General features: G+C 46.3%; 1 protein-coding gene across 2 annotated transcripts in view; it reads right to left on the bottom strand.

Annotated features, from left to right (window-relative positions):
• Window positions 1-4374: 4374 nt before the first annotated feature.
• Window positions 4375-25222, bottom strand: part of SCPEP1 (serine carboxypeptidase 1) — a 45037-nt gene continuing 24189 nt past the window's right edge. Inside the window, exons 7-13 of one of the 2 annotated variants that reach the window (XM_079904235.1) lie at window positions 23261-23298; window positions 22643-22771; window positions 21934-22027; window positions 21049-21162; window positions 18330-18467; window positions 17155-17318; window positions 4375-5275 (exon numbers count right to left, since the gene is read on the bottom strand). In XM_079904235.1, the coding sequence (XP_079760361.1) occupies window positions 5213-5275; window positions 17155-17318; window positions 18330-18467; window positions 21049-21162; window positions 21934-22027; window positions 22643-22771; window positions 23261-23298 (740 nt within the window). In that variant the 3' untranslated portion in view covers window positions 4375-5212. Of the gene's footprint in view, window positions 5276-6319; window positions 6464-17154; window positions 17319-18329; window positions 18468-21048; window positions 21163-21933; window positions 22028-22642; window positions 22772-23260; window positions 23299-25222 lie in introns of those variants that run through there. The other variant, XM_079904234.1, reaches the window with a different exon arrangement.

Raw genomic sequence — 25222 nt, 5'->3', positions numbered from 1 at the left:
GCCTTGAGATGACTGCAGCTCTGGCTAACAGCTTGATGGCAGCCCCAGGAGAGACCCCAACTTGACCTACAGAAACGATCAGATACTAATGTTCTAAGTCACTACATTTCGGGGTGATTTATTATGCAGCAATAGGGAACTAATACTAATCCATCAAATAAGGAGTCCCTAGGTCTCTCTGGACTTTGCTTCTTACCAAAGTGGTTGGTCCAAAAAAAACAAAGAAACAAAAACAAACAAAGAAAAAAACCAAAGTGATTGGTCCATCCTGCAGCAGGGGACCACAAGAAAATCTAGGTGCCTCTGCCATGAGTGAATAAGGGCCCCAAGTAAGGTTCCCAATACAGACAGCCCACAACTTACAATGGTCTGACTTACAACTTTTCGACGTTAGATGGTGCAAAAGCAATACGCATTCAGTAGAAACCATACATCAGATTTTGAATCGTGATCTTTCCCCGGGCCGCAACACCTGGTACAACACTCTCTTGTGATGCTGGGCAGCAGCAGCCACAGCTCCCTGTCGGTCACATGATCATGAGACACTGACAACCATTCTTTCACTTTCAGTACAGTATTCAACAAATTACATGAGATATTCAACAGTTCATTATAAAATAGGCTTTGTGTTGGATGGCTGTCCCCAACCGCAGGCTAATGGAAGTGTTCTGAGCACGTTTAAGGTAGGTTAGGCTAAGCTGGGTAAGCTAGGCAGGTTAGGTATACTAAATGCAGTTTTGACTTATTTTCAACTTACGATGGATTTATCAGGATGTAACCCCATCAAAGTCGAGGAAGATCTGTTCTTATTGCTCAAGATCCCAGCATCCACCTCCCTTAGGCACCTGAACAACTAAACAGACCATATGGACCCACAACATCCAATCTTCCAGAGTAAGAACTAAGGGGACAAGCTAAAAATTAACCAAAAGAACAGGATGGGGAACGAGATTATTCTATAACTACCCTCATTCAAAGATAAGTATACATAAACAAGCAAACACAATAAACACGAAAAAACACACACACAACCAACCTCAACTAAAATGGAGGAAATCAACACAAAATACAAAAGATAGATGAAACTGATGAGAAACATTCCTTGGAAGGTTTGTACTAGGAAACTCTAAACACTTTGCTTCCTCTCAAGGAAATTAAAGCAAACACTGAGCTCATGAAATAAGAAATTAAGAAACAGATGAGAAGACAACAGTTCACAAGGTGAAACAGCAGCTGGCCTAACTAGGAAAAATCAATTTCCATCCTCCAAAGGTCATAGAATCTCCAGTCTTCTAGGCCACTCTAATCAGAAACATAGCGAAATTTAACTCTGGAAAACAGAGTTTGGCCAAGGCAAGTTGAAACATTACAAAGACTACAGTCTACCCCTTCTCAACTGGCCACCCACACGTTGCCCGAAACACCATTTAATCTCCAAATAAAGACAAAAACAAAGCTATGCTTCTGCTTAACATGACACACTATCCCTCTTACAACCAAAACCATTCTAACCTCATCCCCAGGAGAGCATCAAGGTCCCTTTTTCGTCTTTGGATAACATTCATTCTTTTCCTAGCTGATTCACACTCCTGTTTTGACATCTTGTAACTTAAAACACTTACATATAAAGTGATTACGAGCACATCTCAGGTTAGATGATAAGAGTTTGAGAGAGGAGATAAAAAATTTTTGGTTAATATTTATTAAAATATAGTCACATCAAAATAAAGAAGAAATACTTTAAACTATTAGAGTCCTCATTCTACAGCTGGTCACAAGGCCACAGCTAGTATTTGTAACTATCATCATCTACTGCTCATTCCATATTTCTTTTGCCCTCAGCAAACACCTCCGTCGTCATAGCTCCTTGCCTGGTGGAATGACTCAAGCCCTTTGTGAAGGATAGGGGACGTTAGCAGTCTAGATTGGGTGGTTGTAGTTTTCCACTGATTTTTGTTTGTTTGTTTTATTTGACGTATAGTTGATTTACAACGTTGTGTTAATTTCTGCTGTACAGAAAGGTGATTCAGTTATATATATATATTCTTTTAATATTCTTTAATATCGTTCATCATAGGATACTGAATATAGTTCTCTGTGCTATACAGTAGTAGGACCTTGTTGTTTATGTGTTTTCCATTGATCTTAATCAGAGGATATGGGAGTACTAAGAGGCACCCCAAAGGGTCTCCTGCAGTACCCCTTCTTACCCCCACCGTGCAGCAGCAACCCAGTTTCCCCTTGATAGTCAGGTCAATCGCCCCAGCCAGTACTTTGCCTATTGATTCAGTGCCCAAAGAGGCCAGATGGCAGCTTCAAGTTCCAATTTAATGCAATCTTTGCTGTGTCTCCTTGTGAAAGCATTTCTCCAAGATCTCTACACCAGCAGATGCTAAAACTGCAGAGATGGGAAGCAAAACTTTGACTATTGGATCATTAGGGTTAATACTGAGAGGACTGACTTTCATATTTATCCCTTGATTCCTGAACTTCTGAATCCAGGGTATGGGAGAAACATGATGGTGATTTAGAGAATTTACCACAAACCGGAGGACACTGCCCCAGCCCTTGCAAGATGTCACCACTTATTCGGCAATATAACTGAATCTTCAAAAAGTCATTCAATTGTCTGTCAAAGCAGTTGCTTTGAGATGATGAAGACGAGGGTTGGACCAGTGAATTCCAAGAGCACGAACCCACTGCTGTATTTCATTTGCTGTGAATACCGTGATGGTGGATGAGACATCCTGTAAGGCCACAGGTGGTAGTTTTGGCAGAAGCCTTGTGGGCAGGGAAGGCAAATCTATGTCCGGAGCAAGTGTCAGTTCCAGTAAGAGCAACTTGCTGCCTCTTCCAAAATGAAAGTGGTCCAATGTAATCAACCTAACACCAGGTAGCTGGCTGACTCCTTGCGGCAATGGTGCCACATTAGGGGCTCAGCGCTGTCTCCTGCTGGCAGGTTGGGCACTGAGCAGTAGCTGTAGCCAGTTCAGTCTTGGTGAACACACGTTCATGTTGCTGAGGCCATGCATAGCCTCCATCACTATCACCAGGGCCACTCTGTGCACAAGTCCACAGGAGTTGCTGGGGAAGGGGGCTGTCTGATGTCTACCAAATGGGTCATCCCATCCACCCGATTATTAAAACCTTCCCCTGCCCTTCAGTGAGCATTCACATGGAACCCAAATATCTTCACGCTCTGCCAATCAGACAGCTCTATCCTCAGACCTCTCTCCTTCAGACCTTTCGATTTTCCAGTTGTGCTCCTTCCAGTTCAACGACCCAACCAAACCATGACTCAGGGCAGACCCTTTCTTCTGGCCATCTCTTTGCAGGCAAAATAAACAGGTGCACTGCTCCCAGTTCTGTCCAGCAGGAGGATTTCCATTCACCACCACCTTCCAGGGCTGTCCCAGAGAGGAACTCCAGTGCCAAAGCGGTCCACGTTCAGGCGATGCATGCATATCGCACAGAACCACCTACAAACCAAGCCTGAGACTCTTCTTCCTCAGTCAACACATCATAGGGAATCCCATGAAGGCATGGGTGCGGGTTGAGAGAGAATACAATGTAGCAGGAACAGGGGCCTTAGGCAAGTCTGGGAATTTGCTATAGGATCTTAGGGCAAGAGACTAACCTCCTCAGACAGGGATGGAAGGGCTGCTCCCAATGGCAAAAAAGCTTTGAGGTCCCAGGTTCACTGGAATCTGCCCATATGACATATCCTAATGTCCAAACTTTCACTCCTTCCCCCAAATACCCTAACCTCTAACAAAAAGACTCTGTGAGGATGGGAATTCAACTTATGTTGTAATTCAACGCCCAAAGGACTCGTAAGACCCAGTAACTAGTTATACTCATAGTTCAATGTTTTTCCAGCAAATGATACCCGGCAGAAGCAGCAGGAGAACGATACGCATTGGTGGAGTCCAGAGGGGCCCCGTACAAGTCTCTGCATTCTTCCCCATCCACACAGGAGTACAGGAGCCCTCTCTTCCCAACAGCAAACCGAACTGTGGGGAAAGCGTGGAGCACCACCCGAGGAAGCCTGTTTTAGTCTCAGGTCAGAAGGGGCTCGTCACGTAGGCGTATCCTGTTAGTAACTCTTTCCTCACATACTGCAGGACGAGACTTTGGGTTTGGTTTTCAAAATCTCAGCCCCACAACTACAGGAAGTGGTATTTCTTTCAGGGCTATCATAGAAGCTATCAGGTCCCTTTGCAGATCTTGAGCCATGAATTAAAACTCTAAAGTCCCAAACTCATCATTTTAATTTTAAAGAAATGTTACAATTTTTTAACTGAACAAGTATGCTTTTAGGAAATTATTCTAAGAAAATGATAAGGATGTGTGTAAAAATGTAACTAACAGGACAAACCACCAGAGCACCGTTTATAAAAGCGACAAACTAGACACTGCTTATGGGCAACACTGGGCATTTGGTAGGTAAATTATGGTACATCCATAAAATGGAATGCTCAGCAGACATCATACTGATGTGTGAACAAAGCAGACTGTGAAATAACATAGCAATGATTGCGTTTTTTGTGTAAAATATATATGTATACATAGCAAAAAAAGATTTGCAAGAATAAACACTTAAGTGGTAACAGTGAGTTTCCGTGGGAAGGGAGCATGAGTGTTCATTTTGTTCTTTGCCTGTATTTCCTGATTTTTCTATAAATCGCATAATTTGCTTTTGTAATAAGAAAATGTTAACCTATTTCAACCCTTTATTTTGATGAAAACAAATCCAGTTTTTAATTTTAATTAATTTATTTATTTGCAGTATGCGGGCCTCTCACTGTTGTGGCCTCTCCCGTTGCGGAGCACAGGCTCCGGACGCGCAGACTCAGCGGCCATGGCTCACGGGCCCAGCCGCTCCGCGGCATGTGGGATCTTCCCGGACCGGGGCATGAACCCGTGTCCCCTGCATCGGCAGGCGGACTCTCAGCCACTGCGCCACCAGGGAAGCCCCAAATCCAGTTTTTTAAAACTTAGTTTTCAGAAGCAGAAATGATTTCCAAGTTGTCACAGAGGCCATGATTTTGTTCTCTGTCGAAGCTGATGGGACCCTTCACAATCACAGCCCAAGCGAGGTTCTCCCCCCGAGTCAGATTCAAAGGGAGAAGAGTGGTTCCTACACCTTCAGGGCGCTTGCTTCAGCTTCCGTGCCCCAAGGCCAAGCAGCTCACCTCCAGCCCAGGCCATCCTATTCTTGCTGAGTCACCAGCCTCATCATCTGCAGAGCCATGTCCCCTTGGTCGGAAGGAACCTGGAAGCAAGCAGTATCTGTGTTAGCACTCCTGGTTCTATGCCTGGAGCTGGGGTCAGGGCCGGCATCCCGAGACCCTGCTCCCAGGAAGGGGGCCAGCTCTGTGACAGCAACCTGGGAGGACAGCTGCACTTAGGTGCCATTCCTTAAAAGAGCATCTCTTCTAGGGCTTCCCTGGTGGCGCAGTGGTTGACAATCTGCCTGCCAATGCAGGGGACACGGCTTCGAGCCCTGGTCTGGGAAGTTGCTCCCACATGCCGTGGAGCAACTGGGCCCGTGAGCCACAATTACTGAGCCTGCGCGTCTGGAGCCTGTGCTCTGCAACAAGAGAGGCCGCGATAGTGAGAGGCCCGCGCACCGCGATGAAGAGTGGCCCCCGCTTGCCACAACTAGAGAAAGCCCTCGCATTGAAACGAAGACCCAACACAGTCATAAATAAAAATAAATAAATAAATCTAAATCATATGGGCTTCTAAGAAGGTCTCTGCTTTAAAAAAAAAAAAAAAAAAAAGCGTCCCTTTTGTGAAATGACCCTACGTCTGGGCGCCCACCTGCTGGGCTGCAGGGGTCTAGAGAAGCCAGCATTTAGGAAGGAATCTCCTATTCCATTGGGGCTGATCTGCTGATTTCTTTCTTTCTTTTTTTTTTTTTGGCCACACTGCATGCAGGATCTTAGTTCCCCAACCAGGGATGGAACCCTCACTCCCTGCAGTGGAAGCGTGGAGTCTTAACCCCTGGACCACCAGGGAAGTCCCTGTTGATTTCTTTATAAGGGCTGTGCTTATGTTACTAGCATCCAGCCTGTTCAAGGAAGACGGAAGATTGTAAACACTTTAAAGGATTCTATGTGTAGGAAGGGTCCCAGAGTGGAAGGGGAACTAACAGCAAATCTGTAAACCAACAAGACCCTTTGTCTGGGGCACCCCTGCTTTTACAGTTATTCAACTTTCTGTTTTCCTGTAAGATTTTTCAAATAATCCTTGTAAAAAATCTCCTTCCACACACCATCAAGAGGGGGAGGGGCAGAGGCCTCAGTTCGTCCTTCACAAGGATGGCGGTAGAGCAGATGGCTCCAAGTTCTGAAAGTCTGCGGCTCCACGATTCTCACACTCCTGCCGACTCTCCTGCCAGGCTTGGCCCCCAGGAGGCACAGGCACGGTGGGGTATGCCAACATGACACTTAATCAGCTAAAGAGGAAGCAGTTGGGGGATGATTTAATAACAGTCTCCAACAGCTATTTTAAGGCTGCCCCAACTGATGCCCTGTTCTATGGGTGACAAACCAAGAGGAAACGGGCCTGAACTCCTCACACCAGTGACAGCCCACAGCTGGTTCCTCCTGCCTCCCCCTCCTCTCTGACTCCGCAGAGACCCTTTCTTGGAATAGTGTTCTGCTCTAAGACCTCCTACTGCCTTTTCCCAGTCAACACCGAAGGTACTCAGAGCCATGACAAAATGCCTTCTTAACCCTGTGTCTTGCTGCCTTGTCCACTGTCTCTTCGGATCAAGTTTATTAAAAGGGTGGGCTACTACTTCCTTCGGGTTTCTTAAAGGAAGTTGTCTTCCGTCTTCACTGCTCATTCATTCCCTCTGTCCCTTCCGTGCTGGCTTCTGAGCCTGCCGATTCACTAAACATGCTTTTGCCACAATTACCACCAACATCGGTGCACCCAAATCACTGCTTATGCTTCAGTCCTTTATCTGAGCTCCTGGCAGCATTCGACACCACTGGCCCCTCTCTGCTTTGGGGATGCCCCTGGTCTCCCTCCTACTTTTCTAGCTGTTCTTTACTCAAGTCTCATTTGTGGGTCCTTCTTTTTCCTCCTGCCTCTTAAATACTGGTGTATCCAGGGCCCTGACCCTGGCCTTTTCCATATTTCACTGCCGAATCTCTATCTCTAAGGACAAACATTTAACTCCAGACCCACAAATACACAGTTTATATAGTCAACTGCCTATGGCTAGCCCTCTCGGCTGGTCTATCGAAAAACAGTTACCAAGTCCTGCTTATTCTCCCTTCCTACATCAAATTCCTCTACATGTCACTCCCGCCTGGATTATTATAAAAGCATCTTAGATCAGCTCTCTGCTCCAGTCTTGTCCCATGCCCTCTATTGCTAGAATGTTATTTCTTAGACAAACCTGGTAATTTTACTCCTTTGCTTAAAACCCCCCAGTGGCACATCATTGCTTTCAGGGTAGGTCTAAGCTCCTTACCAAGGCATGCAAAGTCTCCCTCTCCAGCCTCAGTGATGCGGAGACAACCCTCAGTGATGCGGAGACGACCCTCCGAGGCCGCAGTTGCCTGAAGGCGCCTCTGGACTTGTATGCACTGCTCTCTTTGACCCCACACCTTCTCCTCTTTACCCAGCTAACTCCTGCCCATCCTTAGGGCCTCGTATTTGACCCCCAAGCCTGGGCTGGGCCCTCTTCCCAGGGCCAAGCCCCATCGTGGGATTTCTCACCCCATTTTACTAGAGTCTCCTTGCCTGTCTGCCGTTCTGGTCCATGAGCTCCCAGAAGACAGAGATGGTGTATCATCCATCTGTGTACTCCCAGTACCTTGCACAGAGATGACTAGTTATGAGATACTAAAATGTTTGCTCAGTGAATAAAGGAACCAAAGAGTAAAATACCTGCTAGACAGCCACTTGCCATTAGAGAAAAGGTCATTAGTTTGGGATACTTGTTCTTTTTTGAAAGAATAACAGGCAGCTTTGCTTCAAGTTTTGCACTCGTTTTAAGTACTCACTGTGACAATAATCAGAGAGACTCTGAGCTACATGAGATGTTATGGTCACTTCCCTTCCTGTTTCAAGCATCCTAATGACTGTATTTTTCTTTTTAACATCTTTATTGGAGTATAATTGCTTTACAATGGTGTGTTAGTTTCTGCTTTATAACAAAGTGAATCAGGTATACATATACATATGTTCCCATCTCTTCGCTCTTGCGTCTCCCTCCCTTGCACCTTCCATATCCCACCCCTCTAGGTGGTCACCAACCACCTAGCTGATCTCCCTGTGCTATGTGGCTACTTCCCACTAGCTATCTATTTTACGTTTGGTAGTGTATATATGTCCATGTCACTCTCTCACTTTGTCACAGCTTACCCCTCCTCCTCCCCATATCCTCAAGTCCATGCTCTAGTAGGTCTGTGTCTTTATTCCCATCTTACCCCTAGGTTCTTCATGACCTTTTTTTTTCCTTTTTCTTAGATTCCATATATATGTGTTAGCATACGGTATTTTTCTCTTTCTGACTTACTTCACTCTGTATGACAGACTCTAGGTCCATCCACCTCACTACAAATAACTCAATTTCATTTCTTTTTATGGCTGAGTAATATTTCATTGTAAATATGTGCCACATCTTCTTTATCTGTTCATCCGATGATGGACACTTAGGTTGTTTCCATCTCTGGGCTATTGTAAATAGAGCTGCAATGAACATTTTGGTACATGACTCTTTTTGAATTATGGTTCTCTCAGGGTATATGCCCAGTAGTGGGATTGCTGGGTCATATAGTAGTTCTATTTGTAGTTTTTAAGGAACCTCCATACTGTTCTCCATAGTGGCTGTATCAATTTACATTTCCACCAACAGTGCAAGAGGGTTCCCTTTTCTCCACACCCTCTCCAGCATTTATTGTTTCTAGATTTTTTGATGATGGCCATTCTGACCAGTGTGAGATGATATCTCATTGTAGTTTTGATTTGCATTTCTCTAATGATTAATGATGTTGAGCATTCTTTCATGTGTTTGTTGGCAGTCTGTATATCTTCTTTGGAGAAATGTCTATTTAGGTCTTCTGCCCATTTTTGGATTGGGGTGTTTGTTTTTTGGTTGAGCTGTGTGAGCTGCTTGTAAATTTTGGAGATTAATCCTTTGTCAGTTGCTTCATTTGCAAATATTTTTTCCCATTCTGAGGGTTGTCTTTTGGTCTTGTTTATGGTTTCCTTTGCTGTGCAAAAGCTTTGAATTTTCATTAGGTTCCATTTGTTTATTTTTGTTTTTACTTCCATTTCTCTAGGAGGTGGGTCAAAAAGGATCTTGCTGTGATTTCTGTCATGTAGTGTTCTGCCTATGTTTTCCTCTAAGAGTTTGGTAGTGTCTGGCCTTACATTTAAGTCTTTAATCCATTTTGAGCTTATTTTTGTGTATGGTGTTAGGGAGTGTTCTAATCTCATACATTTACATGTAGCTGTCCAGTTTTCCCAGCACCACTTATTGAAGAGGCTCTTTCCTCCACTGTATATGCTTGCCTCCTTTATCAAAGATAAGGTGACCATATGTGCATGGGTTTATCTCTGGGCTTTCTGTCCTGTTCCATTGATGTATATTTCTGTTTTTGTGCCAGTACCATACTGTCTTGATTACTGTAGCTTTGTAGTATAGCCTGAAGTCTGGAAGCCTGATTCCTCCGGCTCTGTTTTTTGTTCTCAAGATTGCTCTGGCTATTCGGGGTCTTTTGTGTTTCCATACAACTTGTGAAATTTTTTGTTCTAGTTCTGTGAAAAATACTTGTGGTAGTTTGATAGGGATTGCATTGAACCTGTAGATTGCTTTGGGTAATAGAGTCATTTTCACAATGTTGATTCTTCCAATCCAAGAACATGGTATATCTCTCCATCTATTTGTATCATCCTTAATTTCTTTCATCAGTGTCTTATAATTTTCTGCATACAGGTCTTTTGTCTCCTTAGGTAGGTTTTTTCCTAGATATTTTATTCTTTTTGTTGCAATGGTAAATGGGAGTGTCTTCTTAATTTCACTTTCAGATTTTTCATCACTAGTGTACAAGAATGCCAGAGATTTCTGTGCATTAATTTTGTACCCTGCTACTTTACCAGATTCAATGATTACCTCTAGTAGTATTCTGGTAGCATCTTTAGGATTCTCTATACTATGTATAGTATCATGTCATCTGCAAATAGTAACAGTTTTACTTCTTTTCCGATTTGGATTCCTTTTATTTTTCTTCTCTGATTGCTGTGGCTAATACTTCCAAAACTATGTTGAATAAGAGTGGCGAGAGTGGGCAACCTTGTCTTGTTCCTGATCTTAGTGGGAATGGTTTCAGTTTTTCACCATTGAAGACGATGTTGGCTGTGGGCTTGTCATATATGGCCTTTATTATGTTGAGGAAAGTTCCCTCTATGCCTACTTTCTGCAGGGTTTTTATCATAAATGGGTGTTGAATTTTGTCGAAAGCTTTCTCTGCAGCTATTGAGAGGATCATATGGTTTTTCTCCTTCAGTTTGTTAATATGGTGTATCACGTTGATTGATTTGCGTATATTGAAGAATCCTTGCATTCCTGAGATAAACCCCACTTGATCATGGTGTATGATCCTTTTAATGTGCTGTTGGATTCTGTTTGCTAGCATTTTGTTGAGGAGTTTTGCATCTATGTTCATCAGTGATATTAGCCTGTAGTTTTCTTTCTTTGTGACATCTTTGCCTGGTTTTGGTATCAGGGTGATGGTGGCCCCGTAGAATGAGTTTGGGAGTGTTCCTCCCTCTACTATATTTTGAAAGAGTTTGAGAAGGGTAAGTGTTAGCTCTTCTCTAAGTGTTTGACAGAATTCGCAAGTGAAGCCAACTGGTCCTGGGCTTTTGTTTGTTGGAAGATTTTTAATCACAGTTTCAATTTCAGTGCTTGTGACTGGTCTGTTCATATTTTCTATTTCTTCCTGGTTCAGTATCGGCAGGTTGTGCATTTCTAAGAATTTGTCCATTTCTTCCAGGTTGTCCATTTTATTGCTATAGCGTTGCTTGTAGTAATCGCTCATGATATTTTGTATTTCTGCAGTGTCAGTTGTTACTTCTCCTTTTTCATTTAATTCTATTAATTTGAGTCTTCTCCCTTTTTTTCTCGATGAGCCTGGCTAATGGTTTATCAATTTTGTTTATCTTCTCAAAGAACCAGCTTTTAGTTTTATTGATCTTTGCTATCGTTTCCTTCATTTCTTTTTCATTTATTCCTGATCTGATCTTCATGATTTCTTTCCTTCTGCTAAATTTGGGGTTTTTTTGTTCTTCTTTCTCTAATTGCTTTAGGTGCAAGGCTAGGTTGTCTATTTGAGATGTTTCCTGTTTCTTTTTTTTTTTTTTTTGTGGTATGCGGGCCTCTCACTGTTGTGGCCTCTCCCGTTGCGGAGCACAGGCTCTGGACGCACAGGCTCATGGGCCTAGCCGCTCCATGGCATGTGGGACCTTCCCAGACGGAAGCATGAACCCGTGTCTCCTGCATCGGCAGGCGGACTCTCAACCACTGCGCCACCAAGGAAGCCCTTTCCTGTTTCTTAAGGTAGGACTGTATTGCTATAAACTTCCCTCTTAGAACTGTTTTGTTGCATCCCATAGGTTTTGGGTTGTCATGTATCCATTGTCATTTGTTTCTAGGTATTTTTTGATTTCCTTTGATTTATTCAGTGATCACTTTGTTATTAAGTAGTGTATTGTTTAGCCTTCATGTGTTTGTATTTCTTACAGATCTTTTCCTGTAATTGATATCTAGCCTCATATCATTGTGGTCGGAAAGATACTTGATATGATTTCAATTTTCTTAAATTTACCAAGGCTAGATTTGTGACCGAAGATATGATCTATTCTGCAGAATGTTCCATGAGCACTTGAGAAAAATGTGTATTCTGTTGTTTTTGGATGGAATGTCCTATAAATATCAATTAAGTCCATCTTGTTTAATGTATCATTTAAGGCTTGTGTTTCCTAATTTATTTTCATTTTGGATGATCTGTCTGTTGGTGAAAGTGGGGTGTTAAAAGTCCCCTACTCGACTGTGGAGTCGGGGCTTTGCTTTGGGGGCACGAGCCGAGGCGACTAAAAAAAACGTCCCCTACTATGATTGTGTTACTGTCGATTTCCCCTTTTATGGCTATTAGTATTTGCCTTATATATTGAGGTGATCCTATGTTGGGTACATAAATATTTACAATTGTTATATCTTCTCTTCTTCTTGGATTGATCCCTTGATCATTATATAGTGTCCTTCTTTGTCTCTTGTAATAGTCTTTATTTTAAAGTCTATTTTGTCTGATATGAGAATTGCTACTCCACCTTTCTTCTGATTTCCATTTGCATGGAATATCTTTTTCCATGCCCTCACTTTCAGTCTGTATGTGTCCCTAGGTCTGAAGTGGGTCTCTCGTAGACAGCATATACACGGGTCTTGTTTTTGTATCCATTCAGCCAGTCTGTGTCTTTTGCTGGGAGCATTTAATCCATTTACATTTAAGGTAATTATTGATATGTATTTTCCTATTCCCATTTTCTTAATTGTTTTGGGTATTTTATTGTAGATCTTTTCCTTCTCTTGTGTGTCTTGCCTAGAGAAGTTCCTTTAGCATTTTTTGTAAAGCTGGTTTGGTGGTGCTGAGCTCTCTCAGCTTTTGCTTGTCTGTAAAGGTTTTAATTTCTCCATCAAATCTGAATGAGATCCTTGCTGGGTAGAGTAATCTTGCTTGTAGGTTTTTCTCCTTCTTCACTTTAAATATGTCCTGCCAGTCCCTTCTGGCTTGCAGAGTTTCTACTGAAAGATCAGCTGTTAACCTTATGGGGATTCCCTTGTGTGTTATTTTTCCCTTGCTGCTTTTAATATGTTTTCTTTGTATTTAATTTTTGATAGTTTGATTAATATGTGTCTTGGCGTGTTTCTCCTTGGATTTATCCTGTATGGGACTCTGTGCTTCCTGGACTTGATTAACTATTTCCTTTCCCATATTAGGGAAGTTTTCAACTATAATCTCTTCAAATATTTTCTCAATCCCTTTCTTTTTCTGTTCTTCTTCTGGGACCCCTATAGTTCGAATCGTGCGTTTAATGTTGTCCCAGAGGTCTCTGAGACTGTCCTCAGTTCTTCTCATTCTTTTCTCTTTATTCTGCTCTGCAGTAGTTATTTCCACTATTTTATCTTCCAGGTCACTTATCTGTTCTTCTGCCTCAGTTATTTTGCTATTGATCCCTTCTAGAGTATGTTTAATTTCATTTATTGTGTTGTTCATCATTGTTTGTTTCCTCTTTAGTTCTTCTAGGTCCTTGGTAAATGTTTCTTGCATTTTCTCTATTCTATGTCCAAGATTTTGGATCATCTTTACTATCATTATTCTGAATTTTTTTCAGGTAGACTGCCTATTTCCTCTTCATTTGTTAGGTCTCGTGGGTTTTTACCTTGCTCCTTCATCTGCTGTGTGTTTTTCTGTCTTTTCATTTTGCTTATCTTACTGTGTTTGGGGTCTCCTTTTCGCAGGCTGCAGGTTCGTAGTTCCCGTTGTTTTTGGTGTCTGTCCCCAGTGGCTAACGTTGGTTAGTGGGTTGTGTAGGCTTCCTGGTGGAAGGGACTAGTGCCTGTGTTCTGGTGGATGAGGCTGGATCTTGTCTTTCTGGTGAGCAGGTCCACGTCTGGTGTTGTGTTTTGTGGTGTCTGTGGCCTTATTATGATTTTAGGCAGCCTCTCTGCTAATGGGTGGGGTTGTGTTCCTGTCTTGCTAGTTGTTTGGCATATGGTGTCCAGCACTGTAGCTTGCTGGTCGTTGAGTGGAGCTGGGTCTTGGCGTTGAGATGGAGATCTCTGGGAGATTTTCACTGTTTGATATTATGTGGAGCTGGGAGGTCTATTGTGAGCCAGTGTCCTGAACTTGGCTCTCTCACCTCAGTGGCACAGCCCTGACACCTGGCTGGAGCACCAAGAGACTGTCCTCCACGTGCCTCAGAATAAAAGGTAGAAAAAACAGAAAGATGAAAGAAAGAAAGAAAGAAAGAAAAGAAAGAAAGAAAGAAAGAAAGAAAGAAAGAAAAGAAAGAAAGAAAGAAAGACGATAAAATAAAATAACGGTAAAATAAAATAATTATTAAGAAAAAAATTTTGAAAAGTAAAACAAAACAAAACAAAAAAGGGACGGACAGAACCCTAGGACAAATGGTGAAAGCAAAGGTATACAGACAAAATGTCACACAGAAGCATACACATACACACTTACAAAAAGAGGAAAAGGAGAAAAAATAATCTATCTTGCTCCCAAAGTCCACCTTCTCAATTTGGGATGATTCGTTGTCTATTCAGGTATTCCACAGATGCAGGGTACATCAAGTTGATTGTGGAGCTTTAATCCGCTGCTTCTGAGGCTGCTGGGAGAGATTTCCCTTTCTCTTCTCTGTTCACACAGCTCCCGGGGTTCAGGTTTGGATTTGGCCCTGCCTGTGCATGTAGGTCGCCTGAGGGCGTCTGTTCTTCGCTCAGACAGGATAGGGTTAAAGGAGCAGCTGATTCGCGGGCTCTGGCTCACTCAGGCTGGGGGGAGGGAGGGGTACGGATGCAGGGTGAGCCCACGGCGGCAGAGGCCAGCGTGATGTTGCACCAGCCCAAGGCGCGCCGTGTGTTCTCCTGGGTAAGTTGTCCCTGGATCCTGGGACGCTGGCAGTGGCGGGCTGCACAGGCTCCTGGGAGGGGAGGTGTGGATAGTGACCTGTGCTTGCACACAGGCTTCTTGGTCGCTGCAGCAGCAGCCTTAGCGTCTCATGCCCGTGTCTGGGGTCCTTGCTGTTAGCCGCAGCTTGCGCCCGTCTCTGTAGCTCCTTTAAGCAGCGTTCTTAATCCCTTCTCCCACGCACCAGGAAACAAAGAGGCAAGAAAAAGTCTCTTGTCTCTTCGGCAGCTCCAGACTTTTCCCAGACTCCCTCCCAGCTAGTCATGGTGCACTAACCCCTTCAGGCTGTGTTCACGCCTCCAACTCCAGTCCTCTCCCTGGGATCCGACCTCCGAAGCCCGAGCCTCAGCTACCAGCCCCCGCCCGCCCCAGCGGGTGAGCAGACAAGTCTCTCAGGCTGGTGAGTGCTGGTCGGCACTGATCCTCTGTGCGGGAATCTCTCCGCTTTGCCCTCCACACCCCTGTTGCTGCGTTCTCCTCCGTGGCTCTGAAGCTTCTTTCCCCCTCCGCCACCTGCAGTCTTTGCCTGCGAAGGGGCTTCTAGTGTCTGGAAACCTTTCCTCCTTCACAGCTCCATCCCACTGGTGCAGGTCCCGTCCCTATTCTTTTGTCTGTTTTTTCTTTTTTCTTTTGCCCTACCCAGGTACGTGGGGAGTTTCTTGCCTTTTGGGAGGTCTGAGGTCTTCTGCCAGCCTTCAGTAGGTGTTCTGTAGGAGTTGTTCCACGTGTACATGTATTTCTGATGTATCTGTGGGGAGGAAGGTGATCTCCACGTCCTACTCTTCTGCTATCTTCCCGTCTCTCTCTGGGAGGTTCTTAAGAGAAGACTAAGGGAAGGGCTTTCCTGGTGGCGCAGTGGTTGAGAGTCTGCCTGCCCATGCAAAGGACATGGGTTCGATCTCTGGTTTGGGAAGATCCCACATGCCACGGAGCAACTAAGCCCATGCGCCACAACTACTGAGCCTGTGCTCTAGATCCCACGAGTCACAACTACTGAGCGCACGTGCCACAACTACTGAAGCCCAAGCGCCTAGAGCCTGTGCTCCACAAGAGAAGCCACTGCAGTGAGAAGCCTGCACACAGCAACAAAGAGTAGCCCCCCTCACCACAACCAGAGAAAGCCTGCGCTCAGCAGCAAAGACCCAACACAGCCAAAAATAAATAAAATAAATAAATTTATATATATAAAAAAATAGAAGACTAAGGGTCAGAGAGATTGAGGATAAGTTATTCATGGCCAAGATACCTAATAAATATTGTGAGAACAAGTATACCATATACCCAAGCTCCCATTTTCCTCTAGGTCAGGGTTTCTCAACCTTGACACGACTAACGTTTCGTGCAGCACAATTCTCTGTGGCGGGGGGCTGGCCTGTGTGCAGCAGGATGTTTACCAGGATCCATGGCCTCTGCCCACCACATACCAGTAGCAACCTTCCCCAAGCTGTGACAACCCCAAATGTCTCCAGACATCCCTGAAGTCCCCTTGGGGCAAAACTGACCCCAGTTGAGAACCACTGTTGGTAACCCCCAAGTCCCTCAGCATTTCCTTGGCGGTCCAAGTGAATGCTCTATGATGTGCTCACTGTGCACATGAAGCTTTAAGGCCAGTTCCTTAGGCCCTCCTTTCCAGCCAGACAGCTGTCCCTCAGCCCCGGCTCTGTGGAGATTCTGTCTTAGCGCTATGGCGCCAAGCCTTCCCATCTCTCCCACAGGTCTCCTCCAGGAAACTGCCATCTGGGACGAAAGGAGAGCCTGCATTTAAACGGCTGGACCGAAGCATAACCGTGAGGGGAACACCTGGGCCCCTCTGCTTCCTGGGCGTTCCCGTCTTTGGCTCCTTTGCAGGTTGTCTGTGTGTGTATGCGTGTGCATGAGTGTGCATGTGCTTGCATAGTGGATCCATCCCTCCATCATCTCCCTCAGCCCAGGGAAAGCTACTCAGTCCACCTACAGCCTAAGAGAAAACACCGTGTTCGCTAGGCAAGTGCAAGAGTGCTGCAGCCTCAGTGCCCGTCTTTGCAGGTGAAGCCTCTTCTGAACTGAAGTTCCAGAGCCACCGCTCCTCACAAACACTTGTACTCTGCACTGTGCTCAGCCTTACAGACCACCGAGCTCTGATTTCACTCCCTGAAAATGTCAGGGAAAGACAATTTCTCCCTCCTCCCTCCCTCCCTCGGGACAAGTTGTTCCTTCAGGACAAACTGTCCAGAGGAAAGTAACATTCAACTCATTTAACCTAAAGAGCAGAGGATAGAGAACCCAGCGTACGTCTCTCAGGAGGATTTACTTTTTCAATGAAGCACAAATAGAGTTTCATTAGCGACCCCAAAACACCCCCAAACCCAATGCACTTATGAGACCAGTGCGTGTGGCTCCCCCACCCCCAACTCGAGTGGCAAATCTGGAACAAACGCTGACCCTCTCTCACCATGTGTCCAGCTCTGAGAATCCAGTAGAAAGCCAGGTTCTTGTGGGACTTGACAAAGGCAGACGTTTCTGAAGTCTCAGGGTCACTGTGCAGGGGCTTCCACTTCAGCTGACTGAATTTGGGCAGTTCTGCCCACTTCAGTTTTCGCACCCAGGCCTCCTGACCTGGCGAGGGGGATAAAGAAGGCCCCAGCATTAAGAGCTGAGTGGAGGAGAACCCAAAATCTGGGTCCCATGATTCGGCATAGAATCTGCAAGCTGGGATGTACATAAAACTCACTTTGGGATCTTGTTAAAATGCACATTCCAATGCAGTAGGTCTGGGCATGGCCTGGGACTCTGCATTTGTAGCACTGGTTGTCCCAGCCACAGCCAGGCTGCCCAGGAGAAATCTAACAGCTGTGACTACTTTTTGCCCCTGACCCTCCCACTGCCCTACGCTCTGTAGGAAGGAAATCGGGGACCTCTGGAGGTGGACAGCACTGTCAGGAGGACGGAGAAGCCTCAGGGTAAGGAGATGCTGGATCACATCGGGGAGGTCGTGGAAGAAACACAGAACCTTTTCAAATCGTCCTCAGTACCCTTGGCTCCCAAGTCGCAAAAATATTCAATCCTGCTGACTTTGAGGAACGCTCATACCCTCCAGACCATGTGCCTCGATTTATCTGCCAGTTCTGAGGACCTGCCTGAGCTTCTCCCTGGCCCTCCCTGAAACCAGAGGTGGGCACAGGTGGCAGCCAACGCGGGAGGGACCCCACCAAGACCATTTCCCCTGGGTCCTCATCTCTACAGGGTCAGCAGGGCTGTCTTGACTCACGCTGCAGTGCTTTCCCATCCCCTGTGACGCTGCACAAAAATGAGGTTTTCCCTCAGTTAAATGGTGCCTCTGTCCAGTGGCTAGGGAAATGTCTTCTTTTTAAATTTCGAGGTGTGCGTGGGTATTATCCTTTTCTGTAATCATACCTAAGGCCTCAAAAGCTGGACAGGCCAGGCTTCTCTGAGGGGTCACAACCTCGGGCAGCCCTACCCTCTTCAAAGAGTCAAGGTCAGGGGTGGATGCATGTAACAGGAAATGGCCTTCCTCCTGCCATTTCAATGTCAACAGTCCCCCAAGAGGCCAGTTCCCTTCCAGCTCAACCCACGACACTGCCTCCATGGGCCCCGAGTGGTTCCTACCCATGGTGTCCACGATGAGGTCAAGCTGTCCATTATACACGGTCACGTTGACCCCGGCTTCCAGCAGCTCGTCCACAATGCTGATGACGGGTTTCATGAAGTCCCCCTTCATGTTCAGGAAGACGCTGGCAGCCTGGCCTGTACAAGGGGAAGGAGAAAGAGGTAGCAGCTTGGAACCTGCCAGAACAAGAGGCACCTTTCAGCCCAGAGCACCCAGCACCCAAAAGTGACCACCGTGCAGCACCTAACAAAGACCGAATACACAGCTGCTTCACCCACAGGGACCAGCTGGCCCAGAAATCTGTGCCCCGAGCTGGCCGTGGAGGAGGGGAGCCCAAACAGCACACGTGTCTGTTCATCCAGGTGCTTGTGATGACAGCAGATGTCATCTGTCATGAGGGATGGAAACCCAGAGAAAGCTAACACCCAAGGAAACAGGGAGGTTTAGAAAATACCCTTTGAGGGACTTCCCTGGTGGCGCAGTGGTTAAGAATCCGCCTGCCAACACAGGGGACACAGGTTCGATCCCTGGTTCGGGAAGATCACACATGCCGCGGATCAACTAAGCCCGTGCGCCACAATTACTGAGCCCACGTGCCGCAACGACTGAAGCCCGCGTGCCTAGAGCCCGTGCTCCACAACAAGAGAAGTCACCACAATGAGAAGCCCACGCACCGCAACAAAGATTAGCCTCCACTCTCCACAACTAGAGAAAGCCCGCGTGCAGCAACGAAGACCCAATGCAGCCAAAAAAATAAATAAAATTTTTAAAAAGAAGAAAATACCCATTGTGCTGGTCCTCTCAGGGGACAAACTGATTTGGGGCCAGCATTAGTCTTCCTCCTTTGCTGAGTCACACCAGAGACAAGGTTTTTTCGTTTTGCTTTGTTTTTGCTTTTCAGGGCCAAGTTTTAAGCTCTGAACCAGTAGGGCTACCTTAGTAATCAACAAATCAGTCCTAAACCAATTCAGAGCTGGCCCTAGGTAAAGTCACATGGATGACTAGCCCCAGGCAAGAGAGGAGGCGGTCCGCACAGCCTTCTTGCTGGGTCCCTGACCATCAGTGTCATCGTATGTCCTGAACGACGGCAGCAGCCATCATTGACTTTTAGTTGCCGGTCACTGTGCTAAGTAAGCACTCTGCAAGCAACAACCCATTGCCTCCTTCCTTCACCAACCCTGCGAGGTTAGGCTCTTTAGCCTGTGCAATGGCTAAAGAACATAAGGCTCAGAGAGGCTGAGCAACACACCCCAGGCCAAACAGCCAGTGGCAAGCTGGGACCGGAACGCAGGCCTGGCTGACTCCGAAGTATGTAGGCCTTAACTACAAACTGGACTTGGGACACTGAGGGTACCCGGAAAGGACAGTCTGTCCTTTCCAGACCCATACACAGGCACACCCAAGCCAGGGAGAGTTTGCTCTTATCAGTTTTCATCTGCAAAAGTGTAGTTGGCTCGCCCGTCTAGCCACACTGGGCAGCAAGGGAGGGTCCCTATAACGAGAGAAACTGGGGCTGGGCAACACTGTCATGAAGGTAAGATGAGGGGGTTGAGCTGAAAAGATGTGCTCTTGTGAGCTTGACCTTCACCTGGCCTCCTGGGGGTGCTCACATCTCCTCCTTCTCAGCATCCAACCTCCCATGGGTGTCTGTACCCCTTTAAGCTCTGACACCGCATTCTTTTGTTTGAGCTAACTTTTCCCTCATTACTAGTAAACTCTAAGGAATGAGGGGGAAATGAAGACACTAGGTCTAGGACTGCGTGTTGGGAGGATGGCCGTGTGCCCTGAAGAAGCCAGGGCCAGAGCCAAGTCCCAGCCTCTCCGCCGCTGTCAACGTTCTGCCCTAACAGAGGCATAGCTTTGGGGTCTCTTAGACATGAACAAAACCCTCCTCAGCTTGAGTGTTTCCCCTCCAGGAGTCTGGGGGTCCCACTTACTCACAGCTTCCCTATAAGACTGAGCAGGAACTTACTGGGGTCCCTGAGGACCCCTGTATTTCCCCACTATGACCTTCAGACCAGAAGGCAATAGATGGCAGACCACATCCACATCAGGACGCCTGCAGAGGCCAGCCCGAGAGAGCTTCTCAAACCCTGTCCGAAAGGGTCTTTGTCTGGAAGTCTCACCCACAACCAACTGTGGCCTTGGGCATGGCTTTTTTTTTTTTTTTTTTTTTGCAGTACGCGGGCCTCTCCCTGTTGTGGCCTCTCCCGTTGCGGAGCACAGGCTCCGGACGCGAGGCTCTGCGGCCATGGCTCACAGGCCCAGCCGCTCCGCGGCATGTGGGATCTTCCCGGACCGGGGCACGAACCCGCGTCCCCTGCATCGGCAGGCAGACTCTCAACCACTGCGCCACCAGGGAAGCCCTGGGCATGGCTTTTTTAATCTCAATTTTTTTATTATGGAAAACCTCACACTGATACAAAAGTAAAGAGGGTGTGATGATTCCCGTGTACTCACTCCTGGCTTCCACTTATAAAAAGTCGCTTCATTTCTCTCCCCAGCCACTTCCCTTACCAACCCCCGATTTTGAACCAATTTTGGCATGTTATTTACTGTCTTTCTATGTTTGCTCATCTATCAATGTCAATACTATTCTACCTGCAACACACTATCGCCACCACCAAAGCCCATTCAACAGATTAAGGCCTTTGAATTTCCACCTTTTTCACCCCCCCAGCTCTACAAAAGACGTTTTAATTCGATCACACAAGTTACCTCCCCAGGAGCAATCTTCAGGAATAATTTTGAGTTTCTTTCTGATGGGACCATTCATGAGCTGACTTAAGGCATCCTGCTGTAAGTGTCTCACGTGGCGCTGGAAAAGGTGAACTAAAACAAACTGGTACACGGTGAGTCAAAGGACTGGAAATAAGACCATCCTCTTTTCTAAGCGGCTGGGGATGCTGTGTGTAAGAGGGAGACCTGCACCTGGAAGAAGAAAAGTGTCCCCGATTCCCCCCAGATGGCGGGGGGGTGGGGGGAGTCAGGAACATGTTCAAAGTGGAGATGCTTCATTGGTTTTGATTGCTGCATTTTATGTACTCTGGGGCCACTGAGATTAGCCAGCACGGCCAAAGGCAATCAGCTGAGTGGAATCTAGAGGCCTCCTGCAGCTTCTACGTGGCGGGAGGATACCAGGGATTCAGCACCCGCAGGGAAGACAACTCAATCCAGCCTTCAGAGAACTGACATCGTCATTCAATGTGCAGAAGCTGGTTTCCAAACTTCAAAACACTGTCTAAGTGCAAGAAGCCGGATGCAAAAGCCTACCTAGTGCATGACTCCATCTATGTGAAATGTCCTGAAATGGCAAATGTAGAGACTGAAAGCAGATTAGTGGTTGCCTGGGGCTGGGAGGGGGAACAGAAATTGATGGCAGACAGACACGTGGGCTCTTTCTGGGGTGATGGAAATGTGCTAAAACTCGACTGTGGAGATGAGTGCACAACTCTGTAAATAAACTAAAAACCACGGAATTACACACTTAAAATGGGTGAATTTTATGGTACGTAAATTATATATCCATAAAGCTTTTTTAAAAATTGGTTTCCTCTCCCACGGAGGCTGAGACAGGGTCTAGCAACGTCAAGGTCCACTCACCTATGTGGCTCTGGGTGAATTCTAGACTCGATTTCGTGGTAGACGTGGGAGACGTCTTAGTTAAGATGTTATAGAAGTTCACCCCGTCTGTGTTCTGAGATACAGAAGAAATATATTCGGCTGTTTGTTTTACTTATTCATTATCAAAGTTGCAAAACAGAACGGCACCTGGCTCTCCACCTTATCCGAGGACAGCTTTAACGCTGTACATTTGCTCGGACCAGAAAGAAACGTAGCCCTTAAGGCCCAGAGACCAGCAGTGTCAGCCCAGTCTCCTGGCATAGCGAGCAGCTCATTCCAGTGGAGCTCCGATGCCGCAGGAGGAAACCAAGGGCCTGCGTGTTAATTACCAGGGAAAACCGAGCTACAGAGAGTCCTACATACTCAAGTCCTCAGCCTGTGCATTCTTCCCTCCTGGCTCACTGGGGCCAAAGCACTGCTCGGCAAGGATCCAAACACTTGCCTCTGTGGGACATATTCCTTTTTATAGAAGCCATACCTTCAGTCAAGAGGCAGGCAAGTCTTGCAGGCTGGGTGGCTTTCTGACCCTGTCTTTGCTCAGACTCGCCAGATTTATCGTTTAGTTTGGCATCATTTCTCGACTTGTGGGCAGTCTCAGGATAGATCTCAATCCTAACAACACCAACCAAGGTCCCTTCACCCAAGGGGAAAAGCCAAGCAGGCTGGCCCCGAGCGCGTCCCCTCTTACCTGTTCAATGACCATTTCTGCTTTCCCCCACAGCTCGGTGGCCTCTTCGTAGAGTCTCTTATTTATGGCATCCAGGACTTGTTCTGCAACCCGAGACACCTCTGCCAGACCTTGGTTGTCGAGAAGAGACTGGAACGCAAAGCAAGAACTAAAAGGCCCACTTTGTGAGAGACACAAACCTGGCATGGCTCCAGTTAGGGATGGGTAACAGAAAGAGCGGCAGGAAGGAGAAGGGACAGTCCATATTGATGATGGAAATATAGGAAAACGGTAACTGAGTCTAAGTGATGGGTATATGGGTGTTCCCCATGATCTTTCAACTTTTCTGTGTATTTGAAAATGTCTGTAATAAAAAGCTGGGGGGGGAATTTTAAAATGTGCATTTCTTATAGCTGGAGAAATGGGATAACTGTGCTGCTATTTCTTTAAATTTGTCCCCAAGGCCAGCTGTTGCTTAGGGTCTTTGATTTGATACAGATTATTTGATAAGTCCCTAAGGGGCAACGTCAACCACACAGGCAAACCCAGCTAGCTTTGTCCTTCCTTCGGACAGAGCCAGAAGACGTCAGCTGGGCTGTTAACCACAGAAGGCGCAGAGTTGCGGACTCATCTACTTACCATGCTGTACAAGTAAGGTCCCCAGGAGAGCACTGAGTCTAAAGGAAACCACGTAAGAAAGTAAGTTTGCTGTGGCTCTGTCCTCCCCACAAAACACCTAACTAGCTTTCCTTCCAAAGCAGAAAGAGACAGAAGAAATGCAGTGGCTTTGGGTCTGAAGGCTCCTTAACTCACCAGGGCCCATGCAGGCCTGATGTCTCAGTGGCTGGGAGGTGGGGTGAGGCTGTGGGGGTCTTTCTGGTGACTGGACTAAATGCTACATTAATTTGGCCTGATACTGGCGCAGCCAGTGAGTCGCCAGGGATGGTACCACAGGCGAGCAGTGCGTGTGCAGTGGAGGCCCTCGTTTGCAGACTTCTAGACTTTGTGACAGCCTAAAATATTTCCCCACCTTCAGAGTTCTGCTCTGCATCCTGCCTGCTCCTCCAGTCTGGGGACGCCAGCTTCCGTCAAGGAGCTAATTAAGGAAGAAGACTAATGACCTCACAAGTGTCTGTGCTGTAACTGCCGATCGATTCATTTCAATCCCGAAAATGTATTGAGAGTTAACTATGGGCCTAAAGCCAGTAAGGAGCTTTATAAGATATAAACACGAGTAAGACAATACCTGACTTCAAAGAGAATAGTTGGGCTTGGTTTGGACAAGTTCACAACTACCATAACGCTAAGGACGGCTAGTGCCATCGAGAGATGGGCCAAAAAAGTAGCAAGGCCCACAACTTTCTTTTTTTGGCTTATGTGATTTTCTTCTTCTGTAATTAAAAAAAAAACTGAAGTATAGTTGATTTCCATCAACGACCACAACTAATAGAGCACATTTGAACACGTCACTCTTTTGCTTAAAAGCCTTCAATGGTTCCCCCTAAGCCCAAGTATCTCAAAGTCTGTTTCAAATAACCCCAGTTCTACAGAACGTTAACCAAAGTATTAGAAGCAAAAATGACTTGGTGGTGAAATACCTTTGGGGTTATGCAAAAGACAACATATTTTTATTTTTTTCTGCACGACTTCTCAGAGCCTTTAATGTACCTGTGAACCGTGAGGAAGTGGGACCAGTATTTGGCACTTCTGACACTTACTTGGCCATGGAGCCCTTTGCATAGCACTTCATTGGACTGGTATTCTTCAGAGCACACCCTGAGAAATGCAGGCACACCAGGTCCTACAGGACCCAGTTGTCATTCACCTCTCCAGCTAAACCATCAAACCTGTGCCTCAGTTTCTGTTTCTGTTGCTTTTTTTTTTTTTTTTTTGCAGTACGTGGGCCTCTCACTGTTGTGGCCTCTCCCGTTGCGGAGCACAGGCTCCGGACGTGCAGGCTCAGTGGCCATGGCTCACGGGCCCAGCCGCTCCGCGGCATGTGGGATCTTCCCAGACCAGGGCACGAACCCGTGTCCCCTGCATCGGCTGGCGGACTCAACCACTGCGCCACCAGGGAAGCCCCCCTCAGTTTCTTATAAAGAATCATCTGCAGTTCTCCAATGCATCCCATTCCCTGCTTGATCTAGACCAGGGACTGACAAACTTTTTCTGAAAGAAAGACATAAATAATAAATATTTCTGGCTTTGCAGGCCAGCTGATCTCTGTTACAACTACTCAACTCTGTTTCGGCAGCCTCCAAACAGTCAGAGGATATGTAAATAAATAGGTGTGACTGTGTCCCAGTAAAAACTTTATTTACTAAAGCAGAGTGGCAGGACAGAATTGACTTGGAGGCCGTAGTTGCTGAACTCTGATGAGGACCTCTGATGTCCAGTAGAACTTTCTGCAATGATGGAAATGTTCTATATCTTTTTCTTTTTCTTCCACACCGCAAGGCTTGTGGGATCGTAGTTCCACGACCAGGGACTGAACCCGTGCCCCCTGCAGTGGAAGCACAGAGTCCTAACCCACTGGACCGCCAGGGAACTCTCAAAATGTTCTGTATCTGTGTGGTCCAAAACAATAGTCAACAGCCACAC

The sequence above is a fragment of the Stenella coeruleoalba genome (genome assembly GCF_951394435.1).
Source record: "Stenella coeruleoalba genome assembly, chromosome: 19".
NCBI classification, from domain to species: Eukaryota; Metazoa; Chordata; class Mammalia; order Artiodactyla; family Delphinidae; genus Stenella; species Stenella coeruleoalba.
This window is presented reverse-complemented; position numbering and strand designations above follow the sequence as displayed.